Source organism: Cyanistes caeruleus, chromosome 2 (assembly GCF_971803275.1).
Source record: "Cyanistes caeruleus chromosome 2, bCyaCae1.hap1.1, whole genome shotgun sequence".
Classification (NCBI taxonomy): Eukaryota; Metazoa; Chordata; class Aves; order Passeriformes; family Paridae; genus Cyanistes; species Cyanistes caeruleus.
In genome coordinates this window covers 104,230,434-104,257,547 of record NC_141702.1, presented here as the reverse complement: position 1 = coordinate 104,257,547, position 27,114 = coordinate 104,230,434, and the positions used below count along the sequence as shown (strand labels likewise).

The following is a 27,114-nucleotide window of genomic DNA, read 5'->3' as shown; positions in this document are numbered from 1 at the left end:
ACCCTGTTAGGTAAGAGTGGTACAGATCTTTTCTGCCATCTGGACAGGACAGCAGGAAGCTCTCCTTGCAGCCCCAGGACCATCCTGTGTTTCCCTGGAATACTCAGGGCACCTAAACCAGGTGCTTTTCCTCTGAAAAAAGCAGTCCACACTTTGTACCCCACTCACTAGAGACCCATTTGGTCTCTAAGAATTATTTTGGCCAAGGGAAGAGTCATATCACAGCTTTTGTAACAACATCAGCACTTGTCAACATCACAGGATTGGAGAGTAAAAAAAAAGTGAAAGAACCTAGAACATCACCAGCCTGAGTTTTCTCATCCTGATGACTTTGTAGCCAGATGCATCTGAGCTTGCTCATCTGCCTGACGCAAGTAAAAAGCAAAGCACTGCCCATAAAGAAAGCTGTTCAGCTCAGACTGGAGACTATTTATTCAGCCCAAAACCAAAGGAGAATATGACCTCTGATTTGAAAGGCATAGGAAGGGTGGCAAATCCATGGAGAAAAGCTCCAGACAGAAGTGGTCTCTTTCAGTAATTGAGACAGTTGTGCTGCTGAGGCCTGCTGCCAAGAGAGGAAGGAAAAAAAGCAACAAGAAGGTCTTGTAAAGCAAGAGTTTAGGGGTTTACCAGGATGAATTGTAATAACGGTACAGACTTGGAATGAGAGAGTTTGTCCCTTTGCAGAATGGCTCTGGTGGGTACTCTAGGACACGTGAAAGACTGAATCCCATCCAAGCTGAAAGAGAGGCAAAGATCAAGTGGTGAAGTTGTAGAGTCCAAGTGGAAAATCTGAGGCACAGGGCCCAGTGATGCCCTCCAGGGGGGCAGTCATCCTGAGCATCACAGCATCAGGACTCAGCCTGAGTTCAAACATACAAATCCCTGATGGAGAAAGCTGCCCTCCCCAAATTCTGCTTCCCAAGAGCTGTGGGGGGCCAGCTGTGACCTGCAGGGACTAACAGAGCAGCACATCCCTGCAGCTCCTTTGAAAAGAAAGGGTTTGTGTGTTCTGCTCTCCTTTTCCACCTGGTTGCCACACGCCTCGGGCGTGGCCGCTGGCACAACCTTTCCCAGGCTGACCCTGCTCTGTGACCTCTGTCCCCACACTGTTCTGGCAGCAGGCTCCCTTTCCCTGCCTCAGAGCAGCTCCAGCCCTGGGCTCTTTTGGCAGGATGAAAGGCTCCTCTCAGAGCTGCACAGTGTGCTTTGATAACAGGGCTGCTCTCTTTGCTCTGCTCTATCAGTACATGGAAAAATGAGGATTGGTACTCTATCTGAGGTAATAATTAAATACTTTAAATAGCTAGATAAGGCACTTAGCTAGGGCTCAGAGCCAGGTATGGAGAGTGAGATGTCAGTGCAGGGAACAGCATGTGGACCCTAGCGAATGCTTCTGTCACTTTTCATTGACATTTCAACTAATGTTCTTCACTGATTATTTATATTCTGCAATGTATTAAGGAAGCACATCAGACACCGCCTTTCACTTGTCCAGCCAAGCTGCACTACATTTCTAAATGCTTCCTTCTTCTTGGGGGAGGAGGAAGAGAAGAACTAAACTCTCTAATTCCATGGTCAAACACAGGAGGCTATGGGTAACAGTCACAGGGTGGAAACAGGTCCAAAATATACAAGACTGTAAAAAGAAGGGCAGAGCCTCAGGTAACTGACAGGGCATGACTTCTGTGAAAATTATTCCGTGCAGTAAAAAAAGTGTAAAATGCAAGGCAATGCCTGAAAGGGAAGAGGGACACCAGGAGAGGACAAGACTCAGCAAGACCAGCCGTAGGGTGAGACAGACTTGGAAATGACTGCTTCCCATTGAGGCGAGAAGAACTGGCACAATACCATCCTGGGAAGCACCCAGGAGAGTAAAGATAGACTGGAAAGCAACATGATACTGCCTCAATTCCTGGTGCATTTTAACTTTTTCTGAAACAGAACTTGTTAATTTTAAATTTGGTGAGCTTATTAGAAAATCCCAGACCAAATCACTAATCTCATTATATCAACACTCATATAAGAGAGGGTTTAAGGTGGAGCAAGAGCTGAATGAGAAGCAGCCAACATCCCCCTCTCAGCCCACCTGGTGAGAAGAGTCTTTTTCCTCTCCCAGACATCTGATTTCCTCCAGCTACTCTGACGCTGGTGAGCCACAGGGAGATGCAGAAGGGGAGTGAGAGTAGAGCAGAGCAGAATGAAGCAGCTCTCCGGACTCACTAATGGAAAAGGCAACACGAATCTTGCAACTCCCAGGAACTAATCAGGGACCTTAGCTCTGCCACAGTGAACCATCAAGTTTGTTCTCCAGAGCAAAAAGATGAGACACTTTGAACCTAGAAACAATCACTGCTGGGATGTCTATGTACTGTCATATTTTTTTCATTAACATGGGATAAGACCTTGGGGCAACAATGAATCAAGCCCCTTGCTTACTGCATCCAGGAGAATTCTGTATAAGCAAGTGGGTGATGTGCTAAAATGAAGACTAAGCCTTTTCTCTCCTGCAGTGTGAATTTCAATTACTGTGCTTGTTGCAGCGTACTGAGACCAGGCCTTGGTGGCCATTAGCCGGAGAATCAAACTATAATGTGTTTGACCCAATGTATGCCCCAGTGAGTGACAGAGAATGGTATTGAGCAGGAAATACCACGGGCTGTGATGGATCGGATTCCTAGAACAAAGAATTACCTTCCTCTTCTCCACTCCCTTTATATCCTCCTGCCAAAGCACTGGGGATGGTCCTATTAACTATGGGCTACACAGAGCATTGCAGCATCTCTGGAGGAAATCACAAAGATGGGTTTTGCACTTAATAACTGGATTGTCAGAGAAAGGGAAAAGACATCACTGCATTGCTGGGAGACAAAAACTGAAAAATAACCCATTCTGCTGCTTCTTTGGGGCTACAGATTTATGATGTGTGTCCAGTGCCTCACACAGTAAGACTTTGATCCTTTGCCTGGATCTTCAAGGACCTCTGTAATCCAAACAGTAAGAACAAACAATTATTCCGTGTCAGGATGAGGAATGATTAAAATCATTTTACTGTGTTTTAACTATTGAGTATATAAAAACACAAGGAAGTTTCAAAATAGTTAATCTTTAATTTTTATTTTTTTTAACAGACTTCATAAATCTCTGGGTGTTTTGTTAACAAGCACGGTTATGAAACCATAACCTGCAGAGAAGCCAAGTGGTTATAATAAAAATTATGTATTATGAAGATTTCTGTGCCTTTGTTCTGCTTGTGTTACCTGGTCAGCAACACAGGCCACAGAGCTCTGGTGCAGATACAGTCAATTTTTTTAACTCCCCCTCCTTTTAAGTACACACCTTCACCTTTTTTATGCCCCTACCTCTGATGGCAGTCTCGAGGCAGCTTACACCCACTCATCTCAATCAACAGGGAGAAGGAAGAGAAAAAATTTTGCTGGTGAAACATTCACAGAGAGACAATCTAAAGTGAAATCAGAAACCATTTAGTTGGAAAATTAATTCCTATTTATAATTCAAGAGTCCATCTCAGAAATACACCTGAAAAATCTTGTTTCTCTAATCAGGGATTAGGCTGGGGTTTCTGAATAAAACCATGCCCAGGTCCCTGCTGGCTGCAGGTTCTAACCCAAAGGCCACTTTGGGTTTTCTGTCTGACTTTGACAGAATAATCCAGTAACTTCAGTGTAGCCTGGAGCACATCTTCTGAGGTAAGACTGCAGCACCCTAGCCCTGCCTGGGGTCACTGGCCACATCAGGAACAAGCCACAAGCACTGAGGTTTCACCCCTACTGCTGAATACCACAGGAGATGCCAGTGGCCTGTCTGCCCCTGAGGCCTAGAGCCACGTGTCCATATCACAAACTTATTTTCTGCCCTAAAGAAGGCATCTGATCCAGGCTGGAGGGGATGGGCATCTGCAAACTGCCATCTGCTAAATCAACAACAGTGCTGCTTTGCTAGCCAGCAAAAGCAACCTTTTGGGGTTATTTTCAGACTTGAAGAAAAGCCCATCTACCTGAACATTTCCCTGTTTCTTTTCACCTGAATCCATGTTGATAGTTTTAACACAGGATGCTACATCACACCCTCATCTGTGCAAGGGCATTTATTAAAATTTGTGTCACAAGTGCTTGAAAAGTAAATATTTGCAATGACCAGGTCCACTGACTCTACCTGCTGACTACCACTTGGGGTTGGGCTCCTCGTGGGCAGCAAGTTGGGTGTCACCAAAACTCAGGAACACAATCTGTTGAGTCGTGCTGCTGTCACTGTCTGAGGCTGGAGATTTGACTCACACACACATCTGTTTATTTTTGATTGAGTGAACCACTCACAAACACCCTCAACCACCCCTGTGGAGGGCAGGGCCACAGGCAGCTCTGCCTCAGACTCACACACCAGCACCTTTGGTTTCACAGGAAGTTACACCAGGTATGAACCTTGCACATAACCTGGCATCTCCCATTGGTTTTTCTCTCTCTCTTGCCCCAGTGACCCAGAGAACTCATCCCCACTGCATGGTGGCAGTCAGTGCTTTTCAGAAAGGCAGGGTAGCTCAGGAAGGCTGTGGACATTCTTGATTGAGGTCACTGGGCTGGTATTCAATGGAAGAGGCTTATAATACCTGTGCTGTTTTTCTGAGAAATTATCTTTCCTCTTTTAAAAAGCTCTCTTTCTTTTGTTTTTTTCCTTCCTGCTAAATTCGAGTTACTTTTCTACAAATGCACTCGAAATAATTTTACTGGCAATAATATATTCAAAAATAGTATTCTAAGAAAATATTTCAGTCACAAAAAATAGTCACAGAAAGCAGATTACACATTGTGTTGCACGAGTCACCAAAAATAGATGGAATTTCTATCATTTGAGTGAAAACTCACAAAATTTTCACATCAACAGACCACTGCAATGTCCAGTGTGTAGCTAATGAAATGCAGAAAGCTTTGCTAGGAACAGTCCTTATTAAAGAAGGCATTCATACCAAAACAAATAATCCCCTTTCACCTGTGTCTTTTTTTGGTATAATGGAAGAAATAATAAAACAGATGCTGACAGCTTTGCTCAAGGTTTTTCTGCAAGATACTCAGATATGGCAAGGAAATGTACAGATCAAAAAGCAATCCTGTCAAAAGAAGCTGGGGGAAAGTTCACTGCTATCATTTGTCAGTAAGCAGCCCACAGTTGTTCCTTCCCAGCTCTGGATAATATTCTTAAGGCATAGGCCAACTACTAAGGATTTTAATGGCTTATTATTTCTAGTAGTATAAAATATTTTAAGGTCACACTCGGTCACAAAATAGAAACACATCAAGTACCTCAATGCAGTCAGACCAGCTAATCAACACATTAGCACAGCCAGGATTTTGAATCTCAAATACCTCACTTCGAGGTGCTCACAGACTGAAAAATTCATATATCAGAAATGACTAATGGCCACATTCAGCAAATAATTTCAGACAGCAACTGCATTTGAGAAGCCCTCAATCTGTCCACACAAAGATCAGAAATGGTAAGAGGAGGTGACTTTGGCTGTCCTTCTCTGGCAAATATGTTACTTGTAGGAAGCCCCAGTTGTCTGGCCCCCAGGAACCCATCCCTGAGGAGTTGGGCAAGCCTGTGTCCAGCTCAGGGTATGCTCTTGGCAGTAATAGCAGCTGCCTTGCAGGAACCCTCAGGAAAAAGGCTGCAGAAGTTATCATGTTTATCAAAAAAAGAAATCTCTGTCACTCCATCCCTGTAGTTGGCTCTACCCTTCAGGAAAAGAAACATCTGCTCCTGCGGTGGCTCACCGATGTCTCCACTGAAATCCATGTGTGGCTGTAGCAGAGCATTGTGAGGATTTAAAATTAAATTTGCCACGAGATGGAAACCAGGTAGACCTACAGAGTGACCCCAAACCCTCTGTCCCACTTCCTGACCCCACAGAAAGGCTCCCATTTTGGTGTCTCCCTGAAGGGCTGTAAGGAGGTGCTGCAGGCACTGGAGCAAAAAGGCTCCTTCCCTGTCTCCTCTGCTCCCCCAAATCACTCAACAGTGAGAAAGCCAAACCCCAAATATCACTAGCTCTTTTCCCTGGCTGTCTAGTATGGATGCTAAATCTGAACCAGAGTGCCTGTAGTTATTACAGGCCACATAGCTCTCAGGCCTGACTGAGAGCTAGCCTGAGAAATTCATGAGAAGGAATTAAAACAATTCTCAGGGACACTAAACAGCCTTGCAGGTGTTGTTTTGCAGTCTTGTTTTCTCTTGCAGGAGAAGGCCAGGGGGGGTGATGAGTGCCCCTGACCAATGATGGTAATGTAGCACTTTGTTAACCAATAAGAGTTTCCTTTCTGTACTTTCCACGTATCTGTCTATAAGACAGGCCTGAAGCAATAAACTAGAGAATTCTCGTGTTGTGACTCCCTTGAGAGTTCATGTCGTTCTTTCTAGCTGTTCCCAATCGGAACGACAGTCTAGAAGGGGCTGCCAGGGAGGAAGGCAGGCCAGGGCACCCCTGCCACAGGGCAGCTCAACACCTGGGAATTCTCCTTGTGGCTTCCCCCACCATCCAGAGCTGCACTACGTCTCATCCTTGTGACAGAAAGCAGATTTTCATCTTCCCACCCATGTGTGGCTCATGCAGGAGAGACCACACCTGAGCCAGAACACCAGGTGACCATGCACATTTAAATCCTACACACACACAGGGCAAAGATATCCATCCATGCATATCCCAGGAATCCTGTCCCTTCATGTACAGGAGATCTCCTGGGCAAGAACACGGGAGGGCCAAAATGTGCAAAAAAGGACAACCACAGAACAGCCACCAGTGCTGAATGAGAACACCTTATGCCATGTCGAAGCACATGCCAGGTCCACTCACACTTCACCCTCCTGCAGAGATCTAATTAAAATGAGAAGAAGCTGCCATTTGTGGCTGGTGGATCAGCCCCTGCCAGCCGTGCTGTTCCATGCTGGGCATGGACTTTGGTGACAAATGCTATCTAACCAGCTGAGCTGCTTTTCAGAAATATGGTTTTTCGCTTTTTTGGGGTTGTTTTGTTCGCAGCTTTGCTCCACTGGTAGAATTCTGCCAGGCTCCTGGGCAAATCACTCACACCACAGTCAGGGCACACCACATTCAGAGGGTTTTCACTGGAGTTCAATGTAATTGCTAGCATTTATCACTTTAATAGCCTAATGAAGGTGAGATGTAATTAGAAAGGGTGTCAATTGGAATATGGAGTTTGTTTTACAATTACCTATACAGTGGGTAACCACTGGCACAGAACAGTGCAGTTTATAAAGCTGGTAATATGTGGCATAAATGTTCATCACTGGGTGACTTAAAGTGACCTAAAGCCACGTTCTGTAATTGCTGCCTTTCTTCCTAAGCGCTTGAAACAAACACGGGAAGGTTGAACTCCTCCCGAGGCAGCTTTTCCAGCCAATGAAGATGCTTTATGTCCATGAAACTGAGCCCATATAACTGTCACCTCATCATCATTCCCACTTGCAGAGTGATCAGCAGTGATTTTGCTTGAGTGAGTTTTGTCTGTGTAAGCAAGCTCAAATGAATGCAACAATCATAAGAACTCCCAGCAGGGGCATTACCACTGGCAAAAAAAAAGTAAAAAATAAGGCTCCAAAAAGCTCCAGAAGCAGAAGCACACATAAAAAGGTTTCTCATCAAATGCACCAAAAAAAAACCAAAAAAAAGGTAAAAATTCACTAAGAATTATAAGCAATTAAATAAGTTATTTTTCTCTCTGCTTTACTCCAAATTTTAAGTGTTTGGGTAAAGTGGGTTTTATGCATTTGGCAGGATGGCTGATCCTTGTTTAAGGCAGAATATCTTAAGGTAGAAGAACACTTCTCCTGGATAAGAATCTCCTGCTGCTAAATAGAGACCAGGGTTTGTTGCTTGATGGATCTTGTGCGGTAATGACAGCCGGCGGTGCTGTTAGCAGACAGCTCATGCTGAATGGGAGACCTGAGAGTCACACAGAGAGCTGGGCCTCCCGAGCCCAACAACCACAGTCAAAAGTATGACTCTCCTTAAAGAGCTAATCTTGTTTCTGAGTAAGAAAACGCAGTTTTAATTTGTATAATCTCTCGAGAGCTGGTCAGGTTACTGGAAGAGTGATTACTTCTGGGAAACAAGCCCTTCCTTCTCTGCAGAACCAAATGCAGACTTTGGTACTCATCTAATATCTATCATGAGTGTACCCTAGTCCCAGCAGCTTTTTCCAGGTGTTACAGCTGTGGGATTAACAACTAACCTGCTGCACTGCCACCCCTCTGACATTATCTCAAGCGGATTTTAATTTAGGGCAGAAGACTGACAAGAAGCAATGTTGAAAATTTTACCTTAAAAAGTCAGAAACGGCAAAGATGTGGCCTGGAGGTGTAAGAATTTGTGCTGTGGCCAGCCCTGCTGCAAGGTGAAAACAGAGGGTCTCATGCCTGCCTGTGAGATGTTCCATCTGGTTCATCCTGACAGGGATTCCTGGGGTCTTACAAACCCACAAGTGCCTCTGCACATGCAGCAGGGGTTTACGTGGGGGTAGATTCCCAGAGCACTCCAAGATAACACTCCTGTCATTAGTCCACCATTTAACATTTTCACCAGATGATAGGAAGCACTCAGATCTTCCAGAAACATCACCCCAATAGCTACAAACTGAATCCCCTTCTGCATGAGGTGACCAGCTACAGTGATTTTGAAGAGTGTGGTCACACCCTCATCAGTCTGCCTCCTGACACACAGTCCCAGCCTGGTCTTCATTTCCTAAACCACGTGCCTATCACCTCCAGGTGGCACTTATTGTCATGATGGCATAAAAATTGAGTTTATGAAGCTCCTTAAAATTCAGGTTGAGACTTTATTCCATATTTCCTGTACTTTGCGTAGCCATTTGAAGCTACAGAAAAAGGACATAAAAAAGAAGAATTTCAGAGAGGCACCATTTTGCAGGTCACCTTGCAGGGTTTTAGGTGCCTTGACAAAGAAGAGGTAATAGCTCAGATACTCCCTTTCCTGTGGTCAGGTGAGCACAGCTTCTTGATATTACATGGACACCCCAGACATCAGCACAGGGTGCCCCAACAGGTGGGATCCTGCTGTAATGTGGAGGCCATATGATGACAGTGATAGCTCAGAGAAAGTGATGCTCCTAATTGCAGCAATTAAACAGTAATGACATAATTAATGCAAAAATTATGCATGGCTCGAATCCAAGCTATTGCAGCGCTAGAGGTATTCATCACACCTAGATGAAAATCATTCCTGTGGAGATGGTATCATGTCTGCTTTTATGATTTGATCAGGGATAATGGTTATGGGGAATTCAGGGAACAGCGACAGCAGTAGAAGCAGCTGATGGGAATTGCAATGAAACACAAAAGGACTTTAAATTTGAATGGACAAATTGAACACTGAAGGTGAAAAGAACTGAAAAAGTCTTGTTACAGCAAGACCCTCCAGATCCATGCCCCAGACCAAAAGATATCTCACAGAGAGAGATGCAAAGACTAGCTTCAGTAGTCAATAATTTTCAAATGGACATCTGGTATTTCCCTTTCCAAGTGCAAGACAATAATGAGGAACAGAAAAGTCAACTGGTTCATTTTTCTCTTGAAAAAGCAACTTTTGATGAAGCATAGGCTTAAAGATCAGCATTGACTCTGCATAATCTACATCCTCCATTTCTAGTCTAGTACATTCATAAATCCCTAATCTGAGAAATTAAGTAATTTAAAATGACATGAAATGTGAAGGAATTTCTGTAATATTGCTTAAACCTCAGAAATCAGGTATTCCCAGATAGCTGATAAAAATAGGTGAAAAAATTAGTCTGATGTATTTGCTCCATCCCTGACTCAGTTCTCAGTTCATTCTGCAGTTTGGCTTCTAAATTTTGAAAATTCACTTTGTCATATTTCAAGGTATCTTCCAACAGGGCCATTAGGAGGACATGTTAAAAATATTGCTGATAAGGCCCCATAAATTGCAAAGAAAATATTTTTTTGGTGACATTCTAAGCCAGTTGTGGCAGCCCACAGTCACATCACTCAGATGGCTGTGCCCAGGAACTCGTCCCCACATTTAGGCCAGAAGACAGTTCCTGTGATTGCTGTTTGACTCTGCAGCAAGAGCTGAACTGCAAAACGTAAGAGATCTCCGGCCATGCTGCAGGCTGAGAGCATTGCATGTTTGTTGGTCCAGAAATACTCTGGATTTGCAAAGTTGGACTGAAAACATGGCCAGCCCCAAGGTTTTCCGATACATCCAGCTTGAAATATTACTACATTAAGTGGTAGTTTACTTGAACTGTATTATTTATGCTTCCATACTGGGTATCTTAATGTGGCAATAAATAAAACCAAAACGTTCACTGTGTGTTACCAGACACTTTACTGATTGATCTCCATATGGACAAAGGCATTGGGCTCCAGGAAAAGGGCAGGACTGACCAGTCTCTGAGCTGGAAGTACACAGTGTGTATCAGAAAGCAGAGCTGCTTTCACAGGTTTTGTACTCCGACCCGTAAGCATCCACTTTTAACCAGTCCTTCTGTGCTGAACCCAGAATTCTTTTCTCTGGTTTCTTTCTCTTCTTCCTTCACTGGAGTGAAGTCACCAGGGAGTTTTGAGAGTCAAAATTAGCATATGGTGTACAGCTTTGTCCTGCAGTAGCTTCAAACACTTTGTTTTATTAGTCTGTAGCTAAACACAGAAAGCCCTGAGGTCCAGTAAAGCAGACTGTGTATTTGTGTTCAGGCAATACAACGCACTGGCCACTTGGCTTTATGAACATACCTTGTTTGGTGTCTAAGGAGGAGTGATGGTTTTCCATTTAGACTGTGGAGTCTACTGCTTAATAATAAATACACTCCTGACATTGTTAAATGATAGCCTGCTTCTAATAAACCCCATGCTGATCCCTGTGTTGGTTAGAGTGGGTAATTCATCTTCCTGGGCTGTTAAAACTTTAGCTGAGATTATAGAGACGACATGAATCAGACACGATCAGCATGTCCCCTGCTGGTTTGCTCATTTTCTCCCCATAACAAAGTGCTGGCTAGTTTTCTCTTCACATTGCAGATCTTGTTATTGGTTGATTTTATTATTAATTGCTCCTGAGGCTTGGGAGGCACATCCATAAGGGATCCACATGCTCTACAGCAAAACACACCCCGGTACTTTCACGCTCACACTTCTCCCAGGCTACTTGATATCAAGTTGTAATCCCTTTGTGTTACTGAGTAGAGCCCGCAGCCACACTCTGAATACACAAGAATGAACTGAGAGCTCCAATTTTTCTCTTTATTTGCTACCAGAAAGAAAGAGGGGGGAAAAAAGTAGAAGAAAGAAAAAAAATCTTATTATCCTCAAATCTAATTACAGCCTCAATAGCTCCTGAGGATTTGGCTTCATGAAGTGGTTCATAAAACCTTCCTTATCATTATGCCCACTAACACCCTTTGGTCTCATGCACTGATAAGGGCTCGTGTGAGTAATTCTAAATTAGCTGATAACATGCCAACAACTGCACGACACTCCAGGCTGTCCTAGAAAGAGCAGCCTCCAAGGAACAACATGTGGCTGCCTGAACAGACCTGGCTTCTCGCTCCGTGGGGTCCCACCAGAGGTAACTGAGCTCCCCTGGCTGTGCTGGGACTTGGCATCGGGTCCCCAGGAGCAGGAATGGCACACCAGGAAGGGAAGGTGCCGCACAGCCAGGGGAGAGCAGCACACCACTGCAGATCCTCCCTGGAGAGAGGGCTCCTGGGGCCCAGCACAGCCCTGCACTCCTGAGCACACAGGACACCTGATCCAGCAAGCACAGCTCCTAACTCACCACTGCCTCACATTAAGGCAGCTCAAGGCCAACCTTTTCAATCACAGGCTGGATAGCAGACAATCTCTTCCCGCACGTCCACCCACCCACGGCTGCTGCCATCATTATTTGCCACAAAAAGTTGAAGTCAGGTTAAGAACGTGTTCTTTTTCTTTCCCCAGTCCAGTAACTCCTTACAAAATCCAGCTGAGGCACCAGATTTTTCCTTTCCCTTCTGAATGTTTGTGTTCTCAGGCACCTTTTGACAAGTGCCATTAATTATTGTGATCCATAAACATAGCAGCTTTCATTTCCACAGCTACACGCAACCAAACCAACAGAAGATTTGCTTCCTGCCATCAAAGGCAACAAGCCCAGCTGTGAACATCATCCTGTTTGGTCAGCCAGAGTCTTTTCCCCTGTAGTCTCATGGACAGCCTGAGTTGGCATCACTTGCTAGGAATCCATCTGCTCCTGTTTGGGGAAACTTCTCAGTGTTCCTGAGCCAACTTGACGCTTGTGCTGAGGGAAAATGGCAACGCAGGACCCACAAAACAGACCCAGTCTCACAACTGGAGCTGACAACCTTTTGCTTAGGGAAGAGAAGGGATGGCTCCAGCCCACAGTTGAACTGCAAATCCACCTGTATGTTCAACACCACTGTTACACTCAACACCCAAGCCCTGATACTTCTTAGATACCCTACAAATTAGATGCTCCAGTACACATCAGGGATACCTATTACAAAAGACCAAGAGACTGGGTGAAGGGAAAGAGGAAAAAGTGGTAGGTTTGTTGTGTTTGGGTTTTTTCCCCTCACTGCTTTTCCCTTTAAAGAATACTGTTTTGCTCTCTGTAAGTTGGCTACCACACAAACAGGAACCAACTGAGGACCAGACTGGAAGGACTGAATCGGACAGAAGATACGAGGCACCAGATCTATTCAGAAAGACAAGAAAGCCACATAGGCGACCTTCCACAGTCACTACTTACTAGGTAGCAGCACAGGCAGAACCTTACAGACCAGCTTCCAGATAGATGGGTTTTAGATCAATGGAAGCAGCTTAGTATCTTATTTACAAGGCCAGTCCATCAAAGTAGATAAAGCTGCCACACTTGCCCTGGTTATATGCTCAGTGTTAACACCACCAGGCCTCCCTAGTCTCTGTAATATGATAGGGAAATATGATACACCTGTCCTGAATTAGAGGAGATAGGTTTATCTCATTTCAGAGCTAACTCACGGATGGGTAGAGATCAGATCAGCTGTAAGAAATTATTTTTATTGTGCGACTTGTTACTCGCAGTAGGGTGAAAACATCTTCAAAGGTGATCTCCTGCACTCTGAGGAATATCTTCTTATCTCTAATGCAGTTTATACAAACCAAATTGGTTTTTGCTTCAAACAGCTTTCCATAGAAGAAAATCAATTTTAAGATGCAATGTCTGCGATCCTTCACACTGAGGATCAATTGCAAACATACCAATGCATACTCTGGCCATGCACAGCTGCAGAGCAATGCCTGTTATCAACACATGGGATGTGTCCAAATCAAGGTTTCACATCCAGGGCACTGACATGCCACTCTAACAGTTCCATTAACAAAGATGAAAGTATCGTGTGACCAGACAAGCAAATTTTCTTAACCCCTACAGTGTTCTTGGGCAGCCGTTCCAAGCACTGGATCAGTTATCAGTCAAAAAAAATCCCCCCTGAAAGTGCAGGGTGTTGACCTGAGAGGCTCTCTGCACCCCTGGGTGCAGGTGTTTTCATGCTCAGAGTTTGATTTGCCCTTGGTTACTCCCCAGCCTCACACCTCCACATCTTGTGAATCCATCCACCTTGCCTTCCATCAGTTCCTGTCAGGCAGTGCTTCCCACCACTGCCAAACCTCCAGGGAACCTCCTTTTCACCTTGCCTTCTGCACAGGCACCCCCTTCCCCCCAGATCACCTTCCCAAGGATTAGTAAGGAGTTGATAGCAGCCTCAGTATGAGAAGTGCCCTCTCCCAACATAGCTGCTTCTTCTTCTGGTGAGATGACCATTGCTTTTTGTCAGTGGCCTCAAGCAGCTGGAGTCCAGTAAAATTTGTAAAAGCCATCAAAATTGTGTGGGTGTAGGCCAAAAGGGTCAGAGCAGGTGTTAGTAATACCCCTGGATCTGGTTGTGACTACACATAGGCTTTGGGTCTGACTCTGCATTTAGAGAAAACAATCATCCCTGCTACACAACATAGGCTGGATGTCCATGGGGATGATCCAGAAATTGTCAGCAGGATCAGAATTCATGAAAACTGATCAAAGTGCTTGTAACACTGATTCTTCTGAAAACATTTCAAATGCCAGAGGACCATTACAGCACTCCATTAGAGGTGCTGTCAATCTCCATTAGAAGGGACTCACACAACTGCTCCAAAGCTGTGGAAAGGAGGCAGGGTTTTTCTCTGTCTGCTGCAGAGACACAAACACGTGGATCATCAGGTGTCTCCATGACCAGAGTTAGTTAGGATCACAAAGAGCATGTTTAACACCTGACACAAGCACAGCTTAGGCCACAGGAAAGTGAAGAGCCTTGTGTTCATTCAGAAAACTATAGACTGGGGGGGACTTTGTTCAGGGGCTGTGTTATAAACTTGTCCCCATGGTGCAATTCTAAGTCACTATGACTCTTAAAAATAACCCTAAATACATTTCTACTGACTTACAGACTCCTAAGCCTTTCACCCTGGGAACAGTCCTAATTTCGCAATATCATTCTTTTATTACATCTATCAGGTTACATACATGCTTTCAGTGCTCCTTCTCCTTTTTTTCCCTCTGATTGGTTGGATGGCTGGTTGGTTTTACAACTGAATTTAACCCTGTGCAGCAGCAATACCTTGTCTGGATGCTTTTTCATGTAAATCACAGGAAAATGAGACATCACTCATTGCGATGGACAGTTGATAGATAATTATTACTCGAGTGCTTGTGCAAAACCCAGCCTTGGAACCCAGTCATGGCTTCTTCTGTACATCACACAGAACCAGTCTGCATTTCCAAGCAGGATCAGAGAAAACAAAACAGCCCCCAGCACCACAAAAGGAGCATTCTTACCTGCAAATTTATGTGTTGCTTTTTGTCAGCTTTGCACTAAAATGCAGCTCCATTCAAAACTGAGACTCTGTTGGAGAGGCAGTAGCTTGCAACAGGTTCCTACAGGGTTCTGAAGGCACCTCCAGTGAGAAACAGAACAGTGGGCATTGGGAAGACATCCATAAATCTGGAAGAATGCCACTGGATTTCAGATGTAAGTCTCAGTGTCAGCTGGACACCCATACCAGGCTTCCTTTAACTCTCCAGCCATCTAAAGCAGCTACATATTAAAACTGGTGCTGCACTGATCACTCAGAATTAATTTAGCCAGAACATTAATGAGCAGCAGAAGTTTCTTCTGTTGCTTGTGTGAAACCTCCTTGACTTTGCTTCCACTACAACTTCTACAAACAATGCTAGCACACAGCTTTTCACAGAAGCTTTTAAAACCTGAAATGTGAGCAGTGTAGCTCATACTGCAGAGCTGTGATGAGGGACTGAGCCACAAGGAACACCAGCCTGCTTGGCCTAGGGCACTGGCATGGGCTGACCCTGTCTGGCAGCTCAGCCCCTACTCCTCCCTCCCTCCCTCCCAACAGGATAGGAGAAAGAATCTGAAGGGCAAAAGTGAGAGAAACTTGTGAGTCAAGATAAAGACAGTCATGAAGGAAAATGAAATAAAACAACCCCAAAACCAAGTGATGCAAAGGCAGTTGTCACCACTTGCAGCCTGATGCCCACCCAGGCCGAGACCTCCTGTGGCAGAACAGTTTTACCTCTCAGTGTCATGTCATGGTATCAGATGTGTCCTTGGTCAGTCTGGGGGCGCTGTCCCAGCTGTGCCCCCTCCCAGTCCTCTCCCCCAGCCCCAGCCTGCTCACAGGGCAGCAGAGTGAGAGATGAAGAAGGCCATGACACTGTGCAGGCACAGCAATAACTAAAACACTGGTGTGTGTTATCAACACTGTTTTAGTCACCAGTGTAAACCACAGGACCTTACAGGCTGTTATGAAGAAAATGAACTCCATCTGAACCAGACACTGTACAGGCAGATAAAAAGGGTCCATGGAGACTGCCAGCCCAGTAGTGCTGGTGTTGCATGCAACAAAAACTAATCCTTGGGCTTTTTCTCTCTTCAAAATACTTGGTCTTCATTAAAAGTTGGGGAAACTGTGGCAGGGAAATGAAGAAAGCTATACCAAGCCACTCCTAGAAACAGAAGGGATTAGCACTCAGGGCTTGTCTTGAACCACCACCAGTTCTCCAGTCTTCATCCACCAGCCCCATCTGGCTGTTGCATTACTGGATAAACAAAGATGTTTGAATTCAGTTTCCACCTCTTTACCACGAAGTCTCTACCTTGACATGTTGTAACCTGAAGTTCCGTGCACAGATGATTTGTGGTGTTGTTATCTTATGGTACTGCACTGGTACAGAGAGAAGATGACCACATGACACCTAGAAATCACACAACAACAAGCAGCAACATAAGGACTGCAAGGCTTCCCCAGCCCAACTAAAACCAGTCAGATTTTTTTTCTCATTAGAACATGGATCTCCTTCAAGAGGGAGGGTAAGTGTGTTTTTTTTAACTTCTTCTGAAGTGTTTTGGGGTTGTGGGGTGTTTTTTGGATAGCCTTAGTGGGCTCTTTTAAAGGCAGTAGTAGTTCTAGCCTTGAGTTTCCTGCTCTGAATCTAATTTTCCCAAGGCACAAAAAGTGACTTACCTGGAGATCATAAAGGCTGTCACAAAGCTCAACAGCCAGGATTAGAATCGTATTTTCTACTTTATCTTATGTTCTTTCAAGTCAGTGCAAAATGTTACCAAAAAGCATTACTACCAAATGATGCTGGGGCTTAAGAAGTATTGGCATGGGAGCCCATCTAAATCCCAATCAGTCACATTGTACCTGTTCACAGCATGATAATAATTTGTCTAGGCATTGAAAAAACACAAAGCAAGAAAAGTTCATCTGTTTTCAGTGTATTTTAATAAATGAAACAAACCTGAAGGTATGAGTTGGATTTCAGCAGCAAGTTAACCTTTTCCTTGACATGATGCGAGGTCTCTCTGCAGGGGTGTTAAGCAGATTTGCTAAATGCCATATTGGGGCTAACTCTGGAGATTGCCAGACCATTGCCAGCTTTATATAAAGCTCCCCAGGAGTCAGGCTGATAGTCTCAGGCTTCTCTGAAAACACTGCTGATCCATAGGGATAATCTCATTTCCTGGACCATGAAATAAGCTGTAGCCTAACGGTTACAGCTGATGGCTGTATGAGACAAAATCACCAGTTTGACAAGTGCTGCTGTTCCCCAGGTCTGTGAGGTATGTGCTGGCTTTTGGGCCTACAAGAGAATTAGCTGAAGGTGGCTGCTGCTCTCTGCTAAGGGACACCATGCCTGACGCCCCCCTCTCCACTGCCTGCCCCCCACTGTCCCCAGACACGTTCACAGTGATCGCTAAGCACATGCTTTGGAACAGGAGGGGTTTGCTCTAGCATTTGTGTTTCCCAAAAGGCAAGAGAGCTGCAAAGCTGGTCAAACAATTCCTTCTTAGAACACATCCCTGCAGGTCCCATGGGTCCATGTGCCTAAGCACACACACATATGTAGTGAGGTAGCTGTTTCTGCTAAGGCAAAGAGCAGTTTAGAGAGCTTTGGCTGTCAGGAGAACGGAGATTTTCAGCTTTGGTGGAAAACAGTAAAGCTAGATAGGCCTGAGGTCCTGCCCAGGGTGTACCTGCCAGGTGCTGACCTTCAAAAGCCATGCCAAGCTGTTCAGCAATTTAAATGTTTGGAATCCAATCGCCAGCTGCTGGGCAGTCCCAGGCTGCAGGCACAGTTCAGATGTGAACCTGTCAAGCTTCAAGCTCTTGGGAGCTGCTTTCCCTTGTAAACACTAGACAGGGAATTACTACCCCTTGCCGGTCATCACCATTGTGAAAAGTAGATGTGGTATGTCCCTGTTCAATTAAAAACAAGCCCAAGGTCACTGCCCTCCTTTGTGAAATGGGTCCGTTCCATTTGAAGTGCTCCCCTTTGTTTCCTGCAGAGTGGTGGCACAGAAACAACGCCACCTCCCACCATGGAATGACAGCTCTCCAGCCCTTTTGTAACAGAAGCCCTTGAGGCTGGCACCAAGGGAGCCTGATGAGGTTAGTAATCACTGCAGCACATGAAAAGCATTTTGCACCGTGACCTTTTGCACATAAAGAGCTATACTGGTTCTGCTTCTAAAGCCGGGAAGATTTATACACATGGCTTTCTCCCGGCACTGAGGGAGGAGAAACTGAGGCAGTAAAATCCTGAAAGCCAGCAATTTATTCAAGAAGGGATGCTGAGAGCACTTGAAGACTTAAAGCTTATGGTATTTTACCTGCAGTTTGCAGCACAGGAAACAAAGGATAGGATTTTCACTGAATCCTAGCATTTTTAGACAGAAACGATGTATTTTTTTTCCAAGTCACATTGACAGTCCTGTGAAGGTTCTCTTTGAGAGCCTTTACTACAGGAGAGCTGAGTGCACAGCTCCTGGTGATGCACGGCCTGTTACCTGGGGCTGTAGTGACAGCTGCCCTGAAAGACAGGCTGGACCTTCCAGTCTTCTATGACCCCTCCTGAGGCTGTCTGTCCTACTCTCCTCAGGCAGTCACCTCACTCCCACACAGAGCCAGCACCTGATACGATCTCTGGTAAAAGAGACTTATCTCCAAAAGCTGAGGAAATAACTTCTGCCTGGTCTGACTATGCCAAGTGACTTTGAGAGAGAGTTACACCGTGGCCCAGGCTGCCCTGCTCACAGGTATGAACGGGGAATCCCAAACCTTTCCTTCAGTACATTCTGGGCTACAAGGTAACTGGGAAGCAAACACAGGTAATAACCCCTTTTCCTTTCTTGGAGCAGTCTCTAATTTAATTAAAAATTAAACCTTCACCGTTCCATCAGTAGCAGCACTTTATGGGAGTCCCTTCATCTGTAGTTTGGAAATTGGGAAACATAAATATGACACAATTACCTTCAATTACCAAAAATATTACTTTTATGGAAGAAAAGTGAAAATATTTAAGTTAGTCCAGATCTGAAGCAGAGAAGTGAGAGACCCATAGCAGAATTTTAGGGGAGTTTTCAGCAACCCATGGCCTTCAGAGAGGAGAAATAATCACGTTACTGCCTTTCCTCACAGCTTGAGAGAAGTTTATATCCTTTAATCTCACGCAATGAATCCTCTGTTTGCTTGGGCTTTGGAGATGCAACAAGCACCGTGTGCAGTGAGCGCAGAGTAGGATTCCCCCATCACTCGCCGTTCTGATCCACAGCCATCAAGGATTGCTCTGCCTCTGTATACACAACATGGACATGGATCACGTACCAATTCAAATGTGCAACACAGCTCCACCCACGCTGTCTGCAGAAGACAGAAACATCCACAGCAAAGTGCAAAAATAATTCAGTGTCTTCCACTTGATCTCCGGCGATGTTTCTGAGCATCCTTGGCACACCCCACCTTGTGCACCCACCTCGACCCCCAAGAACTACTGAGATGCTTGTTTTGCTCAGCCCAAGTCTCCTTTAGGCACTGAAGACTCTTCTACCTGTGTTTCCAGGGAGATTAATCAATGCTGTGCATGCTGAAGTTCTGTACAGCCCACTGTAGGAGCCCAGGTGCCCCTCTAAAACATTTCAAACTTGTTTTTCTGCCATCCCTCCTCCTTGATCATCACCAGGCCAATACCAGCTGCATGCCTGGCGGTCAACACCCGCTGCTCCACCTGGAGTGCCGTGTCCCGTTTTTATTGGAATGATTCTCCTCCTGTCCCACAAAGCACAGGGACCCCCAATGGTTTGGATTTGAACCCCGTCTGGTGCATCTCAGCCGCGCGTAGCCACGTTCCGGTGCCCGTCCCGTTCGTGCGCATCCTGCGGCAGGTCAAGACATGACCATGTCCCAGCGCTGGCTCATGGCTGTGCTCTCACAGGGGTTGATGACGAGCTCTTTAATGCTCTCGTTCGTGTCCCCGATGGTCTCCGTGTCCAAGCAGAAGCGTGAAGCTATGTGTTCAATGTGTGACCCGACCTTGCCCCAGCGCTGAGGGGAGACACATGACAGAACAAACGGGTGAGCAAGCTTCCTCCCCACCATGCTTTTACTGCTCTGTTCCAGCATCCAGAGGACAGCTGGCATCAAGCCCTTGTGGGCTGATGCTGTCAAGAACAGGGTCCCCAAACCCACACCAAGAGGAGGACACGCTGAGCATTTTTCCCATCAGAAACACACTTATTTAATTTGGCCTCTGCCTGGCTTCAGGAAGATAATATATTACTAACAGCTTTTTCCCCAGGTCACTGGTTCAAATGCCAGCTCAGTGATTAACTGCAGGGAAATGTTAGCATCTGCTGCCTGACTGGCAGCCCATGTGAACTAAATTGCCAGTTTGGGTTTGACTTCTGCATTGAAGTATCCAGATCACCACCCTCACTAATAGACATCCTTATCAACACACTCATTTAAGAGGCAAAGGGCTGAACAGGCCAGAGTCTGTACTCCCAAATTGACAGTGCTACCCAGATGAAGTCAGAGCACAGGCCATTTAATGTGCAATAATACTGTGATGAAAGAAATGGAACTTGGAAGAAAATGTGGGATCAGTGAAAAGGGCTCACCTGCTTGTTGTCACCTTCTTTACAAGGTGACAGCAGCACCTGGGAACCAGGGAAGAGGGTGTACACAGACAAACACAGCTGCTGCTGGCGGACGTGGTGGTTGTACGTGTACGTCCATTCCTGCACAGAGAAGAAAAAGAAAGGTGGTGAGAGAGCAGTGTTGATTCTTGCTATTCTTTTACTTGGAAAACAAACACTTTGGCTTGGATCCTGCCCCTTACAAAATCAAGCACAAACCTCACTGACTTCAAGAGGCATCAGGAGAAGTCACTGGGATGTTTCAAACCTCCCCAAAATTACAGTTCTCATTGAGGGACTGCAGGTACCAAAGAAAATGTCTACAAAAGCTGCAGGAAGAACATGTTTCATGAGACAAAAGATTCCATAGCCAGAACTGGCCTGTGGTTGGAGAACAAAAGGATGGGAATAAAGCAGAAGAGAGGCAGGAACACTAATAACCACACAATGTGCAATTCTGTTTTTTCAGGAAGAGAAGCAGAGATGCTTTGCAGCTGTCAGTGGGGGACAAGAGGTGATACATGGCAAATGTCTGCAACTCCTGGGGTTCTGTTCTGAAGTATCACAAAAATAAGAGGTAAAGCTCTGCTTTCTATCAAGGCAGTGGGACCAGATTTCAAAGGTTTGCTGTACTGGTTTGCTATAACCATTGCTACTCCCACTGGGCTGTCTAGGAGGTTTTTTTTCTTTTGCTGCTCCTATATGTTCACCAGCTTTTTATCATCCTCTCAGCCCCAGAAATAAACTTTGGGGGAGCAGAGACTTTTTGTCATGTGATGCTTACCAAACATCAGGAGATCTCTGGGATTACCATCTTTTTCACCAATGGATGTTTCTGGGAGAAAGAGGAACAGCTGACAGTTTGATGAGGATCCTATGTTAAATGTGCTGGACAAAGCACTGTGGATGTACAGACACACTGCTTAGCCCAGGAGCATTTCACAGAAGTTTACTCCAGCATTAATTCCAGCTGAACATCTTCTATCACCTACCTGTGCTCATATTACCCAAGAGCACCTCCTGAGAGGATCCCAGCCAAGGGATATCTGTTTCCCTGTTACTCGTGTGTGTGCACAAGCAGACAAGAGCTGGTTTGGCTGATGGGAAACCACAAACCATGCTTTTACATAACCCTGGAGAGGGACTTCTGGAACAGGTGTTTTGCTTGTAGCTTTATGTGAGCATCGACTTTGAAATTAGAAAGAGCGGGGCTGGAAGGGTCTTCCGAGGGATCCCAGCCAGGGTGCAAAGCAGGATCCACTCCTGCTGTGTGAATGGCTCTGAGCAGCAGCAGTGGAGCAGATGGAAAACAGGTCTCTGAGCCCTGGCAGGGCAGGTGAGCAGGGTTGGAGGACCAACAACAGCCTAACTTCACTATCAGAGTGCAATAACCCTGCCAGAGACAGCAAGGCCAGGGAACCAAAGAGTTCCCACAAGAGACCTCAGGAGCCACAGCAGATGCTTTGACAGGGTACAGGCTATGAAAACTCTGAACCTGCTGTGAAAGAAAAGGTGCAAAGAGGAAGCAGAACAGTTGGGAGCTCAGCTATGGAGGAGTCAGAACTCTGTGACAAGTGATGTGAGCAGCAGTGTTGGCAGTGGGGGGAAAGGCGGTGCTCAAACATATGGCTGTGAGGCTGGGACTGGAAAAGTGGGGCTCCTGGGAGACTTCAACCCTTTATGAGTGCTGGAGGGGAATGTGAAGAATGGCTGCCCTGCTCTCAGAGCTGAGATGCCTGCAGCTCGCCTGACTTTGAATGGTGGAGGTTTTGGGTTGCATTAGCATGAGTTATTAGAGCAGGGAAATGCTCCCAGTCCTTTGGTATTTGTCACTGTCAGCAGCTCTAACTTCTCTCCTCAACTTCAAAACAGACAGCTATAGGCATTTAACTCCTGGGAATACAAATCCCACTTTCATTCAGGTTCTTAGCCACCTGGAAGGGAAAACACGCTTTTGCACAGCAGACCCAGCTCCACAAGGACTTCACACTGTGATCCTCATACTCTGTGCTTCTCAGCTCTCTATTCCCCACCAGCTCATGGAAATCAAACCTGGCTTTCTGAACAGCCTGCCCACAGGCTCCTCAGCAAGAGCTGCCCAGGATCTGGGTACATAACAAGCATTCATTCTCAAAGCTATAATCCACACACCCAAAGGGCCTTCTGGCAACTACTTTTCTTTGTCATATGAGCAGGGTTTACCTGATCCTACAGTGAACACGTTCCAGACATCCCAACCATGCACGCTGTCAGCTGCTGTGTAAACCACCAGCCTGGGAAATCAGGTGCCAAATTAGTCCAGCATCTGTGAAGAACCAAACCCTACGGGGCAAGCTTCAACATCTGTTCTTGGCACCCACGCTGCGACAAGCTGCTTTGAAAACCTGCTTTACATTTTTAACCAATTGTTTGTCATTTTAGTTCAGGATAGGGCTGAAGCTGCACCCATGAGACTCCTCAGCAGCAGCCAGTTAATCCTGTAACTTGTGTATATGTTGAATTGTCCACCTAACTCAGGCCATGGGACTTTTTTGTTTGTTTGTTTTGACATCTTAACCTTCTTGCTTCACTGAGATTATCTCATGGAAGACTGCTCCTACCAGAAGTTCTCCATGATTTTTTTTACAGACCGGGCTATGTTCAAACCTTCACAATATTCACATCCTCTCATCAAGGCAGGGCCATCCTCTCATCCTCAGTGGACCATGGGATAGGAAGGGTGGTGGCAACCATTTTCCCTAAGCTGCTGTTCATCATAAGAAGTGAGGGCTCCAGAGCTGGATGTCTGCATCAGTTCCACAGCTGACACTGGATCCTACCCTCCTGCCCCCAGGCTGTCCTTCCACTGCCTTTATCTCAGCTGACAGATTTTCACACAGCTCATCTATCTCGGCAGAATGGCTTTTTATGGAAGCCAGTCCTGTTGAAAATGTTTTATCCAGCTCTAATCATGTCTTCTTCCCTTTCAGCCCTAGATGAAAGCCGAAGAAAATTATGCAGAAAATGAAGAAATTTGAAGGGGGAGGAGGAGGGAAGTCAGTTGAACACCACAGAATCCATGAAGGACTTTGAGTTAAAATACATGCCCATAGCCACACAAATTTTTATCTTACCCCTTCTCTTCTCTTATTTTTATGAGCTGGGATTAATTTATTTTTTTTTTCCATGAGGAACTACTTTATCTCCTAAACCCTGACACACTGACGTGGCCAGCACAGCAGTAACAGCAGCAGAGCTTTGCACCACAGAGGTTGTGGTGGATGGGGCAGCCCATGGTACTCCTAAGGAGCCCTGCAAGGAGCTAGCATGGCTTCAGGGCTGCAGATTTGCCTGAGAAGATGCCATCAGGTTTAGAGCTGACCCAGAACCAAAGACAAACAGATATATGAGGTAAAACTGACATCAAGATTTCTTGCCTTTTTGAAGGCAAAGATGGAGGGGTGGTGGAGCCAGGAAGAAGAGGGTGGGCTCGGAGAAGAGAGCTACCAGCTGCACAGCACAACCAGCAACCCCCTTCCTCCAAAGCCTCGGGTAACACCAACCCCCTCATCTGAGACTTTGTGACTGTTTCTCAAGGCTTTAGCATCATCTGAGCCGGCACCTGTCACTGTTACTCAGCATTATTGTGAACTGAGGACATTATTCTCAAGAGTGACCTTTGGCTTGGCATAGCCTGGCTGGCAGATGGAGCAAGGAGCCCCTCAGCCCGGGAAGGAGCAGTCCCGTGGAGCCCAGCGTTCCGTGACAGCGAGGCCTCTGCTGCCGAGCAAGAGGTCAGCCGTACCCTAAAGCAGGGGCAGTAGCTAGAGAGAAGTGTTTCTCAAGAAGGTGGAACAACTTAATTATCCAATTATCTTCTTAAAATTTCAGGAAAGGACTTCCCAAGGCATGCAACTACGTGAGTGACCTAAGGATACCAAGGTGCTGCCCTCATCAAAGACCCTGGGATACAACTGGCACTTCCACACATCTCAGGAGAGGGAAAACCAAGCACACGAGGTGCCCAGGACAGCCTGGGTGCAGAGATGACACTACTGCTCACTCAGCCTGGCTCCCACAGCTCCAGCCAGCCTACAGCTGGGGCAGGTCATGGCCATGGAGGAGAAGAACGAAGGCTTCTGAGAGGAGGAAGGTCAGAAGAGAGTGTTTATGGCTGAGACGTCACAGGAGGGCCACTTAATTTGGATAGATGCTAAATGGTCTCCCAAAAAAGTGCAGATCCAGTCAGCACACAGAGCCAATGGGGATGAGCATCCAAGCCATACCAGGAAGATCATCACACTGCCTTTCCTTCCCAAGAAGAGTCTAAGTCATGCCACTCAAATGCAATGGCAGCCACTCAGCTGCAAAGCCCAGGTATTTTGGGGTGCAGGCCCAGGAAATGGATACTGCAGCCTTCTCCCTGTTTCCTCACTTGTCTAAAAAGATGCCTGAGCTTTACATTCCTCTTGCAGCAACTGCTTACACATGTGTTACATCCAGGTCAAAGCATCTTCAGATTTTTTTATCTGAAGTATGTCAGGTTTCCTGAAGCTGCTAATGGCTTAAATAAATCCCAGTCAGATGTCTTTTCCAAACTCTATGAACTAATACCAACTGACACTCGGTTTGAAAAAAGAAACCCAACTACTCACATCTTCATTAGATAGATGAGGACAAAATTATGATCAATTATTTTCCCTCAGATGCATTTCTCTCATGAAAAACTAAATCAATCTGTTCATTTAGCAAATGAGACTCAACAAGGCATGGAGCGTCGAGTCTCCAGTGGGCAGGAGCACAGGCAGAGCCTGCTGTGCCCTGGGGATGGGCACTGCACAAACATCTCTGCCTGCCACTGTCTCAGGAGCCCACAGACAGCGACCCTGGGGTCCTCAACCACCTCAAGATCCTTCTGAGAGCCACCTCAGGGGACAGAGCCCACCCTGACTGCTGCCAGGCCTTCTGGAAGCGAAAGGGCCAAGTGGATTCCCAGGATGAGAAGACAGAGCTCTCCTACACAAAGATGAGGGGTCTTCTTGTGCCTCAGTGCCCCTTTCAGTAATTCAGGACCAACACCAGACACCATCAGGGAGGTTTTCTGAGACCTGTTAAAGGTGTAGGTCTGATTTCACCACTGAGTACCCTCAGTTTACCCAAACTATAGATGTAGCCAAAGGTCTCACAACACTCTTCCCCTACAGGTAGAAAAACCTAAAATAAAGAGCAATTGACTGCCATCTGACAGCTCCTGCACCTCTCTCCTCAAACCATGACAGCTCAGATCTTCTCACACCCAGTCCCAAGCCTTCATGCATGTAATGCTGGTAAAGGGCTGGGGCAGCCCAGCAGGGAGACAGCTACAGAAAGGCAATCAAAGCAACCAAATTACTGTTACTATAATAGTGAAAATAAATAATTTGGACAGGCAGGATATTTCCACGGTACTTACTGAATGCCAAGAAAGCACAGCTTTGATTAAGCTAGGCCTATTTTTCACAAAACGAAGCTTAGGGTAAACAAGACGTGACTTCAGTATGTTAAAAGTGAAGATTATTGCTCTATTCTGGTATATCAAATGCAAATCAAGGACTGCACATAATCAATTCTACACAGTCTGGTGACTGTAACACCCATGTCATCCACAAATTCAGGTGATCTTGTGGCAACTGAATCATTAAAATTTAAGCTTCTATTCACAATAAAAGTTTAAATCCCCTGCTTTAATCTGAACTATTCTCCATGGGTACAAGTAACAAAGAACTATCCTAGAAAGACAGAGAAAGATAAAAAGGAAAGGCTTTTCTCTACTCCTGCTGTGTACTGAGCGCATCCATTCTGCAATCTGTTTGTAACGCATTTTTCTGTTCCTTTACAGAGTTAGTCTTGGATGTGCACAAGAAATGGAGCTGCCATCCAGTGGGAAGTGTTGACCTATTGCAAACTGCTGCAGAACCAGAACAGGAAGATGAAAAGTTCGTGGTGTGAAAAATTCCAAAAATTTACTGCACAGAAATGTCAAAACAAAATGTGTTTGGTGGGAATGAAACAGTCCAACTTGTTGGCATGACATTTCTCATTTTAAAATACCACATCAAATTGGTATTTCAGAAACACCATTTCATTTTGAAACACTAACTTGCAGCAGCATTTTTCATTCTGATTTTCCCAGACTTTTTTTAAAAACAGACAATTCATTGGAAGTTGCTATTGTCATTAGAACACTTTTCCTTTCTTCTGAAGAGCTAGCCCTGAAAAACATGATGACCTGCTCTCATCAGCTTGCTTTCTTTGCTGTTTGTGTGAAAAGTCCATGTAGCAGTAGAAGAAAGAAAAACAATTCTGGAACATGGAAACCAGTGAAACCTTAAAAAGTGTTACTGTGTGGCACTTGCAATTATATTAACTACATTTTCTGAAATGACTAATATTCAAGTAGTCATTGTTGATTTTGCCATGCTGTGAAACAGATATTAATTTCCTGCCTACAGACAGGCACACAACTGCATTTGAAAGAGATGCACATAATGACATGCTTTGTTTGCACACA

The 27,114-nt window shown here is 45.5% G+C and overlaps 2 protein-coding genes and 1 long non-coding RNA gene across 10 annotated transcripts in view; 1 reads left to right on the top strand and 2 right to left on the bottom strand.

Moving 5' to 3' along the window:
* The window catches only part of CAPN13 (calpain 13), a 70,300-nt gene extending 54,454 nt beyond the window's left edge, over positions 1-15,846 (bottom strand). For 4 of the 7 annotated variants that reach the window (XM_023922937.2, XM_023922938.2, XM_086870884.1 and 1 more), the window contains exon 1: positions 12,821-12,971. The gene's annotated coding sequence lies outside the window, so the exon portion shown is untranslated. Of the gene's footprint in view, positions 1-12,820; positions 12,972-14,923; positions 15,409-15,678 lie in introns of those variants that run through there. The other 3 variants (XM_086870949.1, XM_086870918.1, XM_086870909.1) reach the window with 2 other exon arrangements.
* Positions 15,847-16,874: 1,028 nt separating this feature from the next.
* Positions 16,875-27,114, bottom strand: part of GALNT14 (polypeptide N-acetylgalactosaminyltransferase 14) — a 92,940-nt gene continuing 82,700 nt past the window's right edge. For both annotated transcript variants that reach the window (XM_086871025.1, XM_086871034.1), the window contains 2 exons: positions 20,568-20,687; positions 16,875-19,992 (listed from right to left, as the gene is read on the bottom strand). In XM_086871025.1, the coding sequence (XP_086727151.1) occupies positions 19,834-19,992; positions 20,568-20,687 (279 nt within the window). In that variant the 3' untranslated portion in view covers positions 16,875-19,833. The remainder of the gene's footprint in view (positions 19,993-20,567; positions 20,688-27,114) is intronic.
* Positions 19,940-26,823, top strand: LOC111926295 (uncharacterized). The gene is made up of 5 exons (XR_015281387.1): positions 19,940-20,022; positions 21,055-23,975; positions 24,162-24,358; positions 24,456-24,717; positions 26,443-26,823. It is a non-coding gene; the product is annotated as an uncharacterized LOC111926295 (long non-coding RNA).